Source organism: Triplophysa dalaica, chromosome 2 (genome assembly GCF_015846415.1).
Source record: "Triplophysa dalaica isolate WHDGS20190420 chromosome 2, ASM1584641v1, whole genome shotgun sequence".
Taxonomy (NCBI): domain Eukaryota; kingdom Metazoa; phylum Chordata; class Actinopteri; order Cypriniformes; family Nemacheilidae; genus Triplophysa; species Triplophysa dalaica.
Window position 1 is genome coordinate 21,243,078 of NC_079543.1, and position 18,094 is coordinate 21,261,171.

General features: G+C 39.9%; 1 protein-coding gene across 10 annotated transcripts in view; it reads right to left on the reverse strand.

The window, feature by feature from the left end:
- Positions 1 to 18,094, reverse strand: part of fat1a (FAT atypical cadherin 1a) — a 75,339-nt gene that overhangs the window by 16,518 nt on the left and 40,727 nt on the right. For 8 of the 10 annotated variants that reach the window (XR_008905116.1, XR_008905119.1, XR_008905117.1 and 5 more), the window contains exons 5-12: positions 16,605 to 16,931; positions 15,261 to 15,471; positions 14,841 to 14,909; positions 13,696 to 13,835; positions 7,232 to 7,507; positions 6,876 to 7,086; positions 2,147 to 6,217; positions 347 to 543 (exon numbers count right to left, since the gene is read on the reverse strand). Coding sequence is in view for 7 of the 10 variants with exons in the window: in XM_056736733.1 (XP_056592711.1) it covers positions 347 to 543; positions 2,147 to 6,217; positions 6,876 to 7,086; positions 7,232 to 7,507; positions 13,696 to 13,835; positions 14,841 to 14,909; positions 15,261 to 15,471; positions 16,605 to 16,931 (5,502 nt within the window). In the remaining 3 variants the exon portion in view is untranslated. The remainder of the gene's footprint in view (positions 1 to 346; positions 544 to 2,146; positions 6,218 to 6,875; positions 7,087 to 7,231; positions 7,508 to 13,695; positions 13,836 to 14,840; positions 14,910 to 15,260; positions 15,472 to 16,604; positions 16,932 to 18,094) is intronic. The other 2 variants (XM_056736760.1, XM_056736751.1) reach the window with 1 other exon arrangement.

Sequence of the window (18,094 nt, forward strand, 5' to 3'; positions counted from 1 at the left end):
ATAAGAAGAAAGAAACTTAAGATTGTTGGTGAAAAGATTGATTGAAAACAAGATTTTTCCAAGCTTAAAAAGGACGCTATAAGTAATGGAAGCACATTGGGTTTCACAAAACCTCTCAGTGTGCAAAATCACCCTCTTTGTTTCTTAAATGCTGCATTTCACATAAGGACCTTTTCAAATCCCTCCTGACATTCTCTTTTTCTCTCTAAGTCTCGTCGCATTTAGCATGCACAGCGGGTAGGCAGCACCCTCCCCTTAACTGACAGAGTTGGACTACATGACATTTTGCTGCAATGCACTTCCTTACACACACACACACACACACACACACACAAAACATTCATACCTTCTCGCAAATTGGGCTGTTGTCGTTGGCGTCCAAGACCTTGACTTCCACCACAGCCTTGGCTGTGAAGGTCCCGTCGGTGGCGGTGATGTTCAGCAAGTAATTGTCCCTCTCCTCCCTGTCCAGAAGTTTCCGCACGGAAACCTTCCACTCGCCTTGAGTGTGCTCAATGACAAACTGTCCCAAGGGGTCTCCGCCTTCAGAGAGCGAAATGTTAAGAACGTCAATCAAACTAATGAACATAATGCAAAAGCAAATGACTACATTTGTGTAGATTTCTATAACCACACATGTGCAGCACATAGCACAATACATCGCAAGACACTTTTATTCAAAGAGACATTCAAATTAGAGAGCATTAACACTTTGTCAATGATATATATTGTAGAGCTATGGTGTTTTTCTTTTCAAAATCGGTTTAATCCTGTTGGTTGATCTGTCAACAAGTGAACTACTTGGTTTATGAGGTTCTCTCTTAATGTTTAACTTTCTTCATTTTGTGTTAAAACATAGTTTTATTTTCCAGATAGAAACCCATTTAAAATATTTGTACATAATTGTATTTGTAACATAAAGTGGGTTTAGTATTGTTATAATATATTATTGAAATTTCAGTTTTATCGTTTTATTTTTGTTCATACTATTTTTACATTGAAGTATGGGGTGTCACAATATACCAGTTTTGAAAATAACCGCGATATTAAAGGGATGGTTCACCAAAAAATGAAAATTCCATCATTAATTACTCAAGCTTAAGTTGTTTTAAACCTGTATACATTTCTTTGTTCTGTTGAACGCAAAGAAAGATATTAGGAAGAATGTTAGAAACTGACATTTCTGGGGCATCACTGACTGTCATTAAATGGTTTTCCGAAGTCCTCCAAATTGTTTTATTTTAAACAAATGTATACAGGTTTGGAACAACTTGAGGGTGAGTTATTCATGACAGAAATTACATTTTTGTGTGAACTATCCCTTTAAATACAATGATTATAGATATATATGAGAATAACGTAAATAATTCACCATTTGTTTAAACTTTTGCCAAAACGCTCTCTCTCTGCCTCACTACACTCATATTTTCTGTCTAATATATTTACAATAAAAAGATAAAAAATAATGTCGCCATCATGAATTCCTTTGGTGTAGTAAAAATCTGATATCATATCACCCATTGTGAACCCACATCTTGTGTTTTGCATCTAATCCTGTCTCATCACACCTCGAGTAGCAAGCATCTATAGTAATGACTCAATTACATTTGCGTAAAGTTCACAGGGCATTGTTAAATATCAGACACATCTGTGCACTGAGCACTATGCAAACTTCATGTTTGCTTGGACTCTACAAAATGAAAACAAAGCGTCTGTGTAAATATGCAGTGTGACATGTTATGCCAATTTCTGTCATCACTCGATGATCAGGCGAAGATGAGTGGATGTAATGAGAGTTCTGCGTGCCAGGAAGTGTTCATCTCCTGCCTGGCGCAGACGCTCGCGCAAATTAATTAGCACCAGAGGTGAAACATTCCTGGTTTGTTTCAAAGGCGTTATTGGGAAATTATCTAGTTTCCTATTTATAATCTTTTTGTGATCCAAATTTGTCGGTAAAATGTGACAGTTGGATTATGCATCACGGGACATTTAATTTCACATTGTAGGATATTTCATTCTGTGTTGGTTTTAAATGTCTTGACGCATGGGTGATTTTATTATAAATAGTCACTGTCTAACCGTTTCTCCTCATTTTCAATTAATTTGTTTTGATTTATGGAATACTACAACAAAGAAACATGCGTACCTGTGATGAAGTAGCTGATCTGTTTATTATTGTCCTCCATGTCCAAGTCAGTAGTGCTAAGAATGGCGATGACCCCGCCAGGTGGATCATGTTCGCTTACTGTTCCCTTATAGATCTCCGCCGTGAAACGTGGTGGGTTGTCATTCACGTCTACCACTGTGACAATCACATTGGTGTTTGCCGTCAGTTGTGTCTTGTCTCCGCGGTCCGTGGCTAAGACTGAAATGGCATACTTGTTCCTCTTTTCACGGTCAAGTTCCTTTAAAGTGGTAATCCAACCGGTTTCACTATTGATAGCAAACAATTCCACTATGTCAGCTGACTCTTGGTTAGTATCCAGATTGTAGACCAATTGGCCATTAGTGCCCAAGTCCAAATCTGTGGCCTTGACTTGCATTACCGACGTGCCACCTGGGAGATTCTCCACAACAAAAGCTTCATAAGGGTTTGACTCAAAGAGTGGCTGGTTATCATTGACATCCTTGACTTGAATGCTAATGTCTACGGACGTAGCGATTTTGTTGCCTTCGTATTCGTTTTGAGCTTGCAGGGTTAGCTGATACCATTTGGTGCTCTCGTGGTCCAGTTTCTTTTCCAGTTTCAGAGATCCTGAGTCAGGGTCCACCATGAAAACCTCATCATGGTTGCTCTCAGGAGTGTTCCCTTTCACCAGACTGTAAAAGACAGGCTGATCGCTCTCGACTTGAATGACGTCTATTTCAGAGCCAAGAGCAAGATCCTCATCAATGGCAAATCTGTAATAAGACTCCATGAACTTTGGCACTGGGGCTTCCGGAGCGAGTATCCTGACATAGACTGGAACAACAGAGGACTTGGTGGGGTTGCCACCATCCTTTGCTCGGACTAGAAAAGTGTAAAGCTGGTTTTCTAATCCGATGAGGCTTTCCTTGGTAACAATGACGCCGCTGAACTGGTGGATTTCAAAATTCTCCTCAACGTTATCGGCATCTGCTTCAATAGAATAGTTGATGTCTGCGTTACTACCTTCATCCATGTCAGACGCTGTAATCTTAAGGATTGTTGTTCCTCTTGGCACGTCAGAAGCCACGTTCACGGTGTAATCAACAGCACGGAATTGTGGGGCGTTATCATTGACATCAGTTAAAATCACATTTACGGTGCAGAACCCAACTTTGCCACCCCCGTCCTTTGCGATTAATGAAATTGGAATCACTTTCTCTAATGCGTTCTCTCGATCGAGACTCTCAAGTGTGAAGATCTCTCCCTTTTCAGAGATTGAAAACTTGTCTTTTGCAACGTCATTGACTATGTGGTAGGTGAGTCTTCCGTATGTGCCCAGGTCCTCATCGGTGGCTTGAGCTTCCACCACCATTGTGCCAACTGGTGAGTTCTCCAGGAGCTCGACCACATAATCCACCTGATTGAAGGTAGGATTGTGGAAGTTAGCACTCATGACATTAACCTTGACGATAGCTGAGCTTCTGAAAACACCATCTGAGACGGACACATTGAGGTTGTAGAGGGACTCCATGTGGGGTTTTCGGTGGTTAGATATGACTATCACACCAGACTTTGGATCTACTGCAAAGTTTTGCTCTTCATTGCCTGATATGATTGAAAACTCAAGCCGACCACTGTCAGAGCTGTCGGCATCTGAAGCTTGAACCTGGGTGACGAAGTGACCTCGAGGTGCCACTTCACTAACTGTGGCTTCGTAGAGATTTTGTGAGAACGCTGGAGCATTGTCATTGAGGTCTGTTACATCGATTAACACTGTTACTTCACTGGAAAGCGCAGGCACTCCACCGTCCACCGCTCGAACTGTCAGCTTGTGAGAGGATTTCTCTTCATGGTCGAGCATGCGGGCTGTCCAAATCGTGCCTGTGTCCCGGTCAATGCTAAAGTAGTCAGACGACTTGTCTTTATCTTCTACAAACTGGTAAAAGAGGATTTTGTTGTTACCGTTGTCGTCATCTGTAGCTGACACTTGTAATACAGAAGTTCCAATCACCAATGCCTCTGAAAGACTTGCGTTGTACGATTTGGTGAGGAACACAGGTGGGTTGTCATTGATGTCTTCCAGGATTATGTCAACAAAGACTTCAGCTTTGGCACCAGTTAGCGAATCTGTAGCCCTTACGCTAAGTTTATAAGCTGGGTGTTTCTCAAAATCCAATGATTTCACAACCTGAATTACACCGGTATTAAAATTGATAGAGAACTGATTCAAAGGGTCCCCTTCGGTAATAGTGTACACTATTCTGGGCCCTTCAGAGTCATTTGCCTGAATATGTACAATTGGTGTTAGTAACTGTATATTCTCTGGGATCTCCAGACTGTAGAACGCTTTCTCAAAAACAGGAATTGCCTTGTTCACAACCAATATTGGTACATCAACTGTAGAAGAAAGTGCTGGTTCACCTCCATCCCTGGCCAGAATGGTGATTACAAATTCAGTATCAACTTGATCCTTTTCAAGTTTCTTTCTAAGAGAGATTTCTCCATCAGTGCTGATCTGAACATGCTCATTTAGCTCCTGAAGGTGATAAGTTATCTCAGCGTTTCTGTCAATATCTCCATCGGTTGCAGTCACTTGCTTAATAACGTGACCCACCTCGGTGTCAACTTGAACCAGTGCTTGATAGGGTAGATTGACAAACATAGGAGGGTTATCATTAACATCCGCAATAGTAACCGTGACGAGAACATGAGCCATGTCAGATAATTTGTCTTCTCTGGTCACCTCCACTACGATATCAAACGTGCCTTGCTCTTCCCGATCAAATGGTACACCTGTGGAGGATAGTACTCCGGATGTTCGACTGATCTTGAATCTTTTATCAGGGTTCAGAATGGTGTAAAAGAGAGGTTCATTGACTCGGTTTCCCACCGCAGCTATTACAGCTAAAGTCTTCTGCTCTTCGCTATTTTCTGGCACGGAGGCTTTGTATGACTCTTGGGTGAACCTGAGATTGCTCTCCTTATTCTCTCTGACGTTTATTTTGACTAAAGCTGTTTTCGAAAACCTGCCATCAGACACTCTAACTCTGAGCTCGTACCTGCTTCTAAGCTGAGTGACATTTTGAATAGTGATAACCCCTGTGACTGGGTCCATTTTAAACTTGTCTCCTATATTGCCTTCCACAATAGAGTAAAAAAGACGAGAATTTGCACCAGAGTCGGCATCCGTGGCGTTGACTTGGATCACCTCCACTCCTTTGTAAGTCGGCAGTAAGACTGTGGTTTCAAGCATGTCTTGACTAAACTGAGGTGGGCAGTCATTGACGTCAATGATCTCGATAGTCACATTGGCAGGGTTCTCTGAAAAATGACGGGGGATGCCCATATCGTGGACTTGAACGGAAAAGCGAAACACTGATCTTTGCTCATAATCCAGTTCACTTATAGTTCTGATTGAACCAGTGCTTGAATCAATGGCAAAGTAATTATGAGCAAATGGCTCAACAATATGATAGACCAGCCTAGAGTTAGCATCACGATCACTGTCCAAAGCACGGATTACAAGTGGTGTGTTGTCTTTGGTAAGGACTACGCTGTTGACCGGAGAAGACTCACTGATCATTCCGATAAACTCGTCTTGAATAAATGCAGGTGCGTTATCATTTTCATCCTTCAAGTGAATCACCAAAGTAGCATTACTAGCCAGACCAGCCATGTTGGTTCCCTGAATGGTCAATTTGTATGATGGAATCGTCTCGTAATCCAAAACCGAATGAGTCACAACCACTCCGGAATTGGGGTTGATATCAAATGCTCCATTCACATTTCCGTCTTTAATCTGATAGAACACAGACGATTGACTGGCTGCTGAAACCAGACTCACAAAAGTTCCAGGCAATGCAGTTTCGCTGACCTCCGCAGAAAACTCTTTCTCTGTGAATTTAGGGATGGCGTTGTCTGAAATAGTGACAGTTATGTCTACAGCAGCAGTAGCACTTAGCGCCGGTATGCCTTTGTCGGTTGCTTTCACAGTTAGCTCGAATTGGTTCTTGTTGCTACGGTCCAGCTCCTTTGCCACGGTGATGGTGCCCAGGACAGGATCAATGGCGAATGAATTGGCAACATTTCCTATAAAAGAAAAACGATAAAGACGCATCACACAACTTGCCAAAAACCTATTGATTTTCATTGTCGAAACTGTTCTTATTAACAAACACTTTGTGTCAAACAATAAACATTGAAGATTGAGTTAAAAATGATGGATGCCTTTGTTGAGAATTCAAACAGATTCAAACTGTTCTTTTACACAATATTTTTATTTTATTTGTATATTTGAGGTTGGAAATAGCGGAGCAAAGCAGTCATTGAGTATGTGATCTATGTGAACAATGTTTGCTGTCTCACACACTTCATACATTTCAATGAGATTTTGTAATCTCACATATTTCTCAAAAGGCCACTTGACATCATATTTGTGCTATGCTTTGCTTTCACAGCTCTCCCACAGTTTGGTAGGCTGCAGGACCCATGTCTGCCACATTCATTGTGTCCCACACTTCGAACTCTATGTGTCCCTGTATGGGCATCAGCAGTACTGAGGCTTTCTTACTATAACCATGACGAAAACCAAGATCAGCTTTCAAACTTAAAGTCTGATTATTCTTTTATTTTCTTTAATGTCCAATGTTCAATTCATAGAATGCATTTTGGTCTTATGTGCAGTGTACAAAATTAAGTTGACTGAACCAACCGGGTAGGAAGCAATTAGATCAATCGGATGAATTACCTGACTCAATGCTGTAGACGATCTCAGCATTCTGGCCTTTGTCTTTGTCAAGAGCGGTGACCTGAAGCACGGCAGAGCCAATGGATGCAGACTCGAACACACGACCCACATACGGTGAGCCGGAGAACCACGGCGCATTATCGTTGGTGTCCTGCACATTAACAATCACACGCACCAGGTTCCGCTTCACAGGAATGTCTTGATCACGAACCTTTAAATGTGGAAGGCAGAGGGAGGGGTTCACAAAAAAAACATTTCAAACATACTAGTTTGATCCAATTTTGCCAGCATTGTTAGGATCAGTCAGTGAAATCAATTAGACAATATATAGATTTTGTAAACTAAGTAGAGCTCACCATGACAGTTAATGTATGTTGATGCATGGTCTCATGGTCTAGTCTCTCTGCCGTGTACAGCACCCCGGTTCCAGGATCGAGTCGGAACTTGCGTAGACTAAACGGGTCAGTGCTGCTGAGTAGGGTGAAAGTAAGCTTGTTCTTCTCATCCTGATCTGTTGCCGTAATCTGTAGCACCTCTGTATCAGGTGGGGTGTCTTCAGGGACATTCACTTCATACTTGGGCTTGGAGAACTGGGGACGATGGTTGTTGGTGTCTATCACTTTAATAAGAACCTGTAAAAATGTACATAATTAAATAATTGTAACCATGAGTATGTACATTTTAGCATACATAACAAAGATCATTGACACATTACTGTAATTCTATGAAGAACAGTTAATATTTGGCTTACAAAAACAAGACAGCCGAATAGAAAAAGAATGAACAACTGAGTTGTCAATGTCTCGATTAAAGATAAAAAAACTCATATGCACATTTACCATGGCTCACCAGCTTCAAACACGCACACAAAACAGCAATATTTAGTGGACGTGACCTCACTTGACTATATCAGTTTTTTTTTATGTACACATAACTAGATAACATGAGACAACATTTTTACACATTGATATTTACAGTCTCACGCCTCAAATGATTAGAACTCCTGTCATGGCTGCTCTGATATTGACCGGATCAATTTCAATAACCCCGGCAAATATTTTAAATGCCTGGCTATTAATCACATCGATTCAGCAATCAATGTTAGCAAACCTGCCCCCATACAAATGGTGATAAGAAGGTTGCGATAACATTACATGTTGACATTTCCTTAAGTAAACAGAGAGTGATTGTATCCAGATAGTACAGGATGCGTTTCATTTACAGTTTTAAGTTTTGTAAGTCACGCAGGGAAAAGCCAAGCCTATTTCACTGCATACTTGTGAGTGTTTTGGCAATTCTCAATGCATACTTGGATATACACACCACTATAATTCACATAAACACAACACACAGTGAATCATTATGCGTGCAATTGTGAGCAGTGAACAAACCATTTGAGCCATGATTCTGAAACATAAAAACCAAGAGGCACATCCTTTATTTTTTTGCACTCAAACAGTCCACCATCCGTCTATTTGGCTTACAGTCGAGGATTATTAAGTGATTTGTTAGGGAACACCATACTCAATACAACTGTAACTTCATTGAATAAATTTGAGGGTGTGTGTGGGGATACATGAGCAGTGTTCATTCAATCAGACATACTTTTATAAGACTAGAGAACAATGGGGTAAAGAAAATTAGAGCGATTCAAGTGACAAATCAGTATGCAAACCATTAGGGGGCAGTGTTTTACATAAAACATAGCACAGTAGCTCGATTGATTCAAACCAGGTATCTTCCAATTGAATTCGACTTGCATTTGTCTCTCTAGACACAGACTGGTGGGACGTGAAAATAAATTATGCGAGACAGTTCGAGATTTATGGGTTACAACTAAAAACTCAAATCTACTATGAGTTTGAAAACCATACCATAAGCATTGGTTGCATGCATCATTTATGTAAAAAGGACTTCCATCCATCACTAAAGTAATCCAAATGTGTGTCCAAAAGTTGGTCAATATATGTCTTCTGAAGCGAAACCATACATTTATTACACCCGTATTTAAAGATTGTTTAGCGATTGACTTGTCATGTCTCCATGGCAACAAATATATCAGACAGGATGAAGTACACATCTAGGATGGCTTGAGTAAATTATGAGTGAAATTTCATTTTTAATCAAAATGTAAATTTTCCAGTATGCATGTACTTAAAGTACAGCTTTACTAATGGCTTCGCTCTTTCATCACCTCTTTCAAATGTTATCACGCTGTAGAAAATATATTTACCAACCACGCTTGATGGATGCAGCCAAAAAAAGAACTAGCTGTTAGTTGGCACTTGCTGTCTCAGCTCAAGATCAGACCGTGTGGGTGCGAGTGTGGGCAATGCTCACTCTCGCCCTGACAGCATCAGTGCGTCCGCTGTCCCTGAAAAGCACGTTCAGTTTTATCGGAAGCCAAAGGTCGGACAAGAAAAATCTTTGCCTCTTGCCATTCTTTCGCACACCTTACCCTAGAGACTGTCCGCCTGGCCTCTTTTTTCAATCGTGCCAGCAGAGCTAACTGAAAGCGACGTGTAAACAGACAAAGCTTGTGTCTTTTACTTGTTTAAATTCTGCACCTAAAATGCTTTAAAACAGGCTAGTTGTCAGCACGATTACAGCAACAAAGCCATAAGATCTAATATCTAACACACGCATGGACAGAGCACAGATGGAGGGATTGGAGAGGAAGTGCTGAGTGATGGAATGATTAAAAGAAAAGATCACACAGTGTGAATGACAGATGAAGAGGGATGCTGTGTGAAAGATGGAAAAGGAGAAAGATGAGGGCGAAGTACATTATGAAATGAGATACATACGGAACTAGAGAAAGAGAGAAGGAATGTAACACTATGTGAATAGGGAAGAGATTCTGATATATTCATATTTATATACATACATACACACACGCCCACGTTGAATGATCCCTAAGGGGGTCTTTTCCACAAGCTAGCAGCCCACTTTTGAAGAGAAATCCCTTCTACGAACTCATTCTTCAAAAACTTAATACGTACACAGAAAGGCCTTTCCTCCCACACACTGGCATCTCACACCCCGAGTTAAAATATCTTTGAATCTCGCCCAATTTCTCAGACAATGCTGTATTTTTGGTCTAACTATTGTCTCTTTCTTTTAAGTAAAAAGTCACTTTTTCCAAAAAACTAATCACAAACAGAAGAGGGTAGCATTTATCCAAGCCCTATGCGATCCAAATGTCCTCATATGTGACTTGTCTTGGGGTAAATGACTTTGACACGCTCGCAAACGCACATAGTTGCCACACATTTTCGCAGAGGGTCTAAAATAGGATTACACAAAGCGTACGCTTTCCTCCCCCTCTGCATTCTTCTCTTCCCTTCCAAAATAGTCATAATCCCTCATTGGCTGTCTGAAATGTGGTGCTTTTTCTAAAGATCGGGGCGAACGAAAAAAGAAGCGTTGAGATAAACGGCAGAAACAATGAAAACAGAGCATGCAGAAGGTCTGGCAAGCCCATGTGGAATACACATGACTTTGATTTCAACAAAGATATACGGCTCTGCGAGGAGGAGAGAGCTGGTCGCTTGAGGAGAGGGTCAACAGACATTCAAAGGAAAAAGCTGAGCCTGCGAGCGTATTCGTGATTGAAAACACGTGTTTGGTGGTTTGGGCAAGTAAACGACATCATATAAATAAAGCTCGCAAAATAACTAAAATGCTCCGTTTATCAACTGTAATCTTTTCAGGATTCTGTTTTTCTTCAAAGACAACTGGCACATAGCTGTGGATATAACAAGCAACTCTAGTTGCATGCTGAAATTAGATTTCGGACCATTTACGTAGATAGATGCGAAAACAAGTGTTTCTCATTGCCAAACTCATTAGTTGATCAATAAAAAATGGAACGGGTTTCAAAAGGTTTAAATCAAAAGCACATTACCAATCCGTCTTTCTCTTGCTTTTCACGCTGAGATGAAAGCCTGTAGACATGTGCTTAATATCGCCTCTGTAATGTTTTAAGGGCAAATATTTGCCTTATTTGTTCCTTTGGACTAGTTTCCTCTCCAGCACCTGCCTTAGCGTTTGCAGAGGTATTTGAAAGTGTTGATGGGTATAAACTGGGTTTTGTCATTGCTAATTAACCAGCGAGCTGAAAACTCCTGTCAGGGTGGTCTGTTGTGGAAAAGGATGTATGCAAAGGAAAAACAAACTACGGTACATAGTCTAGTAGAGTTGCGGCAAACTTAGGTACAAGGCCATGGCAAATAGAAAGCCCTAATTGTGAAATCTACATTAACAATAGATAATCCAATAATAAAAAGGACAAAACAACACAATTCCTTAATAGCAAACCTTGTTTAATTTATATATTTACTAATATTATTTTCTAGATATGCACCAATACAAACTGTTGCTAAGAGGTATGAGTTAAAGTATGAGATGTGTCAAATGACCTAAAATAAAATAATTGCACCAGATGGGCCTTGCCGAAGGTAACATCTTTTCTTTTTTCTAACAGTCTCTTTGATGGGACCATTCGTTTAATACAGTCAAGTGACCACAACAATACTGCTATTGCGATAAAACAATATTGAAAAATATTGTTACATCCCTAACTCTATTATTTTCATATTGCTTTTATCAACTGATACGGATTATTGGTTGATATATTGGTGAATCTCCATTATTTTCATATTGCTTTTATGAACGATACTGATTATTGGTCGATATAACGGTGAATCTCCAGTGTTTCCCTCTGGATTTTAACAAACGAATTAGCATATTTGTGACGTCTGCATGTCATGTATACGCTGTGTTAGCCATTAATATCTGTTTTTCATCACGTAATCAAGTAAATGTATTGTACGGGAAAGTTGATCTCTATTATTCATATTTCAAGTTAATGTATTAGACAATCATTAATGAATGAAAAACAGAATATAAGATAACAAATTATATAAATATTAGAAAAATGTAATTTAAATGCTATAAAATTGGTTAAATGGTTGTTCATGCTGCAGATGCCCAAAACATTTATTTATTTTATACATTTATTTAACTTATATGAATAAACCTTACAAACCTTGGGACACATCTGGGTCATATTTTACTGCAAAATCAAAAAAAGTTTTAGATTTGTTTAACTTGTCATGACAATTATTCACTTTCCTCAAAAATTCTCATTACTGTACTTACAGTACAAATAAAATATATAAAATAAATTTGGGAAGAAATGTTCAGATATTTATGAAAAATTCACACTGTTTGTGTTGATTTTTATATCAGGAATAAAAAGAGAAGGTCCACCCAGCAATCCAACTACTGACCTAAAGCCAGCTTTAATGTTTCCCATCAAAACCTCCAGAGCCTAATACATACAGAACTTGATAAACCCAACACAAAGGAGCCAAAGCCCAGGAAAATACATGCAAGGACCTGAAGCAAGACGCTGCGCCGTCTGGACACCGCTTTGTGGAATGTGGAGACTGTAACTGATTCAAGCTGAAAGGTCTGAGGGGCTCAACAATGGCTTCAGATTAAGAAGTGGAGATCGAGATTCGCTTTGAAGCCCTGGAGTGCGGGGACCCGGAGTTATGTCACCGCCTTTGTGTTTGCAAATGTATTCAAAAAGAAAGACGGAGAAAGATGGATTGGGGGGACTCGAGTTTAGGGGGCGTGTTCGTGGCAGTTATTTTTGCATGCAAGAATGTACACGTATGTGCGCGGCGGTAACGCTGACCGCAACGGTTTGCTTGATCACAAGAGAGTTCCGACAGTGTTGGCTAAACATATCCCGGGAGGGGGCTTGAGGGTTTTCTGCACTTGTTCACAATGCAGGCTCTGTTTTAGCAAGTGAGGGCACAATCATGGCCCTTTACCAGACAGCTCCACTCTTCAGTGACCTCTTTAGGAGCATATGCAAAGATTTACTCACATTTAAATTGCATGACCAGTTTACAAGCGACGTAAATGATGGGGTGTGAAAAACACGAAGGTCAAATTAAATGGATTTGTTTAAAAAGAATCAAATTCACAATACAGGTATAAAAGGGAGCGGTAAATGCACAAACAAATAAATCCGTAATTCAATTAAAGAGAGAGAGAACAAGACTGTCGAGAGAGCGAAATGAAAGAGCAGAAGGCCAGACTGCTTCATCCTCCTCGCACGTTCCAGGAATGAGACAATGGAAGATTCCAGGAACCCCGGCCAAAAACTCTCCATACCCAAGGCCAAGGAATGTCTGCCAGTATGTTGTGACGTGAGGTATTTGAAGAACCTCTGTGGAACTTTCATACCGCATTAAAGAATATCTGCAATATCTGACTCAAATCGAATCAGCCATGAATCCTTGAAGAGTTTATGACCAGGCCCTTCAAATATCTGCATGATCTGAATCTCTGAAAGATGTGTCTTTGTGTTTGTCCTTCCAGTCTGACCTGTCATATTAGCATACAAATAATGGTTCAGTTTTTTAACCCTACAGCAATTAAAACAGTCGCTTCGATTCATGTGTAGTCATCCAGAATGCCTTTGTTTGAAGCGATCAAGCCCTCATAAACACTAATTTAGACGTTTATTTTGAAGATATTTGGCTAAAACCTCAGCTGTGTTAAAAAAATGTGTTTTATATAATATTATCAACATATACATTAGTGTCAGTACAGACAAGAAACACAGCAATGATTGAGATGTACAGCGGCATACAACATGCATGTAAAGACACAAGCAAGCCCGAAAAGCATCTTTGAGCTTTTCATGCCCCTCACAGCGATCGCAAAAAAGGAGCCCAGGACTCTACGGTGAGCGAACAATGCTTCGCTTCCATAAACACTTCATTAGCAATTCAATTACCTGCGTGCTGACAGATCTGTTGCCATCTGTTGCGTTCACCGTCAAGTTGTAATGGGATTTCTGTTCTGCGTCCAGTGCTCGGGCCACGATCACCGTCCCGCTCGCCTTCCCCACCTCAAATCGACTGTCAGAATTACCACCTGTTGAGAGGAGGTTTTCACCAGGACCAAAATGGACAGGAAATTAGACAGCCATCATCACAAGTTAGGCAGTTGAGGAAAGGCAGAGAGAGAGAGAGAGAGAGAGAGAGAGAGAGAGAGAGAGAGAGAGAGAGAGAGAGAGAGAGAGAGAGAGAGAGAGAGAGAGAGAGAGAGAGAAAATGGCACAGGTGGCGTAAAGTGACACGTTTGTGGTTTAGAGGAGAATGATTCACACTTGGTGCTTGCCACGATAATGGCTGACTAACATACATTCTGTATTCACAAATGTTGCTGGATTACATCATTAAACAGCGAAACATGTAAATATGAATTATATTACGTCAAAGTGGTAGACTGAAATAAAGCTTTCGGTTGATTTTGGAAGTGACACATTGTAAAGTTAACACTTCCAACAATTGATATATATTTGCGATTGTGAGATTATTGGCTGTTTTTCAATATTGTAGATTCCGTAGAGAAATAAATGTAAAAGTCTTTCAAATCTATTACATTTCATTTTACATTAAAATATATTGGCCATCCTTTTCTATGTATTTCTGCACTATAGCTATATAAAAGCCCATATCGGCCAACCACTTTAAAGAAAAGTTCAATGGGTTTTCAATGAGGAAAAACACTTTGCAGCATGACCAACATATAACAGCAATAAAACCATCATACATGAAAGTCCTTCACAGCACTGGGCTTCCGAAAAACACTAAGTGCAAATGCTGGCAAATTTTCAAGTATATGCTCAATGGACACCCCCATAGGATGTAAAGTCAAATATCTTTGATTCAATAAACCAATCACTCTTTCATTGCCAGCTCATAAGCGCTTAGTGAAAGAAGATCAATGATTTGGGATAATGTAGTGCGGCCAATGTTATAAAGGAAACAGTCACATCACCACAAAGGCACAAGACGAAGTGAATCTTGCACAAAAGCACTTGACAGATCTCGTAATGGCCACTTGCAGAAGTATTAGGAGATCTGCAGCAGATACCTTCTGCAGTGCAGTTCAGGTCGCAAGCCATCTGAACGATGTAAAACAGATCTTTAGACGCTACGTCCTCTTCCAAAGCCAAAAAGAGCAGCAAGGAGACAAATAAGTGGGGAAGAGAGAAGCAGACACATTCCAAAAAAGAGAGAAAGTAAGTAGAAAAAGAGAGAGAAAGTAAAAGCCGTCAGTGATTGGTTAAAAGATAAAGGGACAGGAACAGGATGCAAACTGTTAAGTCGTATTATGACAGTTCAATTGAGAAGATAAATGCAAAGGAAGTAATACCAAGCACAGATACTTCCTCTACAGAGACTTGTTAGCAGATGTAATCACATTTTCGTTGTTAGGATACAAGCTTAGGCACTTCAAGACTATCAAATAATTCAAACGGCAGTGAACCACTTTCTCTAAAGAGCACCGTACCTGTTATCTCGAACCATACTGGAGTTTCTACGGTCTCCATGGTGATGAACCCGACCATGTGTGTCACAGGGTCGCTCTCCATGACAGAGAAAGAGTAAAACGGCTCATCAAATGCCAGAGGGGCAGCACTCGGCTCCGGCTTGGGGATCCATTCGATGTGTAGACGGCAGGTGGCCGATTTCTGGGGTCGGCCATTATCCACTGCTTTAATCTGGTAAATATTTGTTAAATAAAATACATTAAAAATACAAATGCATTTCTACTGTAATTATTATCAGCAGGAAAGCAGCATTAGCAAAAGCTTAATTTAAATTCTTTATTTAAATTCTTCATTTTTAGGACATTACTGCGAAAGCACAAAATTGCTAAAATATTGGGGGGGTTTTCCACGATTAATTGCATCCAAAAAAAGTTTGTGTTGTATGTATCAATTTTGTATTTATAAAAATATAAATGCTTATTTTTAAGAAAAAATATAAAAATGAATAAACATTTATATCTAAATTAAATTACTGGTCAATTTAAATAAATACATGTAAATATTTCCTAAATATGTACACATGTATGTGTATTAGTATGCGTTTATAAATACAAAATGAATATGCATAGTACACAGACATATATTATGTAAACACAAACTTTAATTCTGGATGCAATTAATAAAACCCTACCACAGAGGCTTAAAAAATACATTTTCGAGAAAACAAAAAAGAAATAATGCACACTTATAGGGAATCAGTATGATAGGACACCTTATTTTTCCGATTGTGTTAAAAATACACACTGCACCTTTAAAAGATCAACTGAAATCTTTCCTGTCAGATGTCCTTTACACAGTAGAATAGAACTAGCTGAACACCACTAGCCACGGGAAAGTAAGCGCGTTGTCAGAACACCTGTCGCTGTGACGTTTACAACGTGACAGATGCCAGGTAATGACACAGAGGGGGGTCTGGCAGGAATGTCTCGAGCCACATGGGTAGGCAGAAAGTTCACTTGTAAAACTTAACAATCAGATGGACTTGCAGCAGGATTGTAGAGTCTGTCAGGTCTGCAAGCTTAGGTTTGCAATTCTAAACCAAATCTACACTTAAGCCCTGTTCTCAAACATTGCTAGAAAAGCTTATATATTTGTAATGGGGTAACACAAGGCGTTTTAGCCAGGTCTGGGTGAGCATTCACTTTTAGATACAATGCATATTTTGTTTCCACCCTTTAATTTTTGCAATTTTACATCTCTAATACATGCATGGGCAACTTACAACAAACCAAAGGTACAGAAAACAGAAGAATAAAGAAATTCGGATCAAATTGTATGATGCAAATAAACTAACATGTCCTTACCGTTAGGATATCATACACTTCAGGATTGGACGGCATCTTAGCAGAAACCAAGCCAGTTTTGGGTTCGATGAAAAACTTGCCCTCTTCATCTCCTTCCTCGATGCTGTAGGAGATCTCTGCGTTCGGTCCTTCATCTCGATCCGAGGCGATGACACGGTACACGGCATCTCTCTTGAGTGAACGCTCCTCAGTTTTTTCTCGCTTGGCGAGTTTAATCTTGTAGACTTTCTCCATGAACTCTGGCTTGTTGTCATTTTCATCCAAGACTTTGACGATGACTCGAGCCGTAGTGGACTTGTTAGGAACGCCTTGATCAGACACCGTGATCTGTGAAAAACGGACATAGCCAGAAACCGACGGAGAGGGAAAAAGAACAGATGGTTAAAATTCGAACAAACCCTGAATCCATTATTATGACTAATTCTGTCTACTTTCATAGTCTCTTTTTCGCATAAAAGTGTTCTATTGCTGACATTTCCATCCATCACACAGATATCCACCGACAGCTTCAAAGTTTGATCTGTTTGGAAAGAAAGTTTCAGACGCGAGGCGAAAAAAAGCCTGTAATTGAGGGGGCGGAAAGCTTCGTTCGCTCAGTTCTCGTTTCCTCTTTTCCTTTCATGTCGAATAACCGCGAAACGCGGGAGAACTCGTGTCATAATGAACATTTTCAATTAGAGTCACAAAACGAGCGGAACTGAGTGAGGTGCAAAGGACAATAAAAGCACAAACTCGCGAATATCTGACACAAGTGATTGAAAACCTTCATTATAGAGGGCTCTTCAATCAATCGCCGTTCAGAGGTAAAGAAAAATCTCCTGCTCGGAACACCAGGGCAAGTGTTCCTATCGAAGTCAATTGGCTGACAAAATTGAAGTAATTCCCCATGCGCTTAGCTGTCAAGCTATCTTTTCAGAGACGTACGGAAGGCGAGAAGAAGCTTTTGTGGGGGAAAACGGGTTTTTATGCGTTTCATAGATCATTTCTTTTTTATATAATTAGATGAAGGGCATGTATCACAACTACGCAACCCAGACAACCTCGAGGGCTTTTTTCTTTTTTACTTAACACAAAATCCTAAAAACACATTGTGAAGTATTGATAAAAATATTTGCTGTAGTTTTAAGAAACATTAAATAAAAGATTGCAATTCCTGTTTTTTCATGAAATATTACAGTATATATATATATAAACATATTGCAGCGTTTATTGTAAATAGCATACCAATGTGGGTAATTCTCTTTTTAAATGTGCCCTCATAATCTCCAATTAAAAGCACCTTTAACTCCTGCCCTTCAACTCTTCCATTTCAAAATCTATAACAGATGTTTTTATACATCGAATCAAAACGCAGACAAAGACGAAAGCCACGCCCACTGTTTTGCTCATTCGAAACTGCTTCACTCCCAAATTCGTCAGAATACGGAAGTAAAATTTCGGTTCACAGGGACCTTAAGTGTGACCCTGGACAGCAAAACCAGAACCGAACA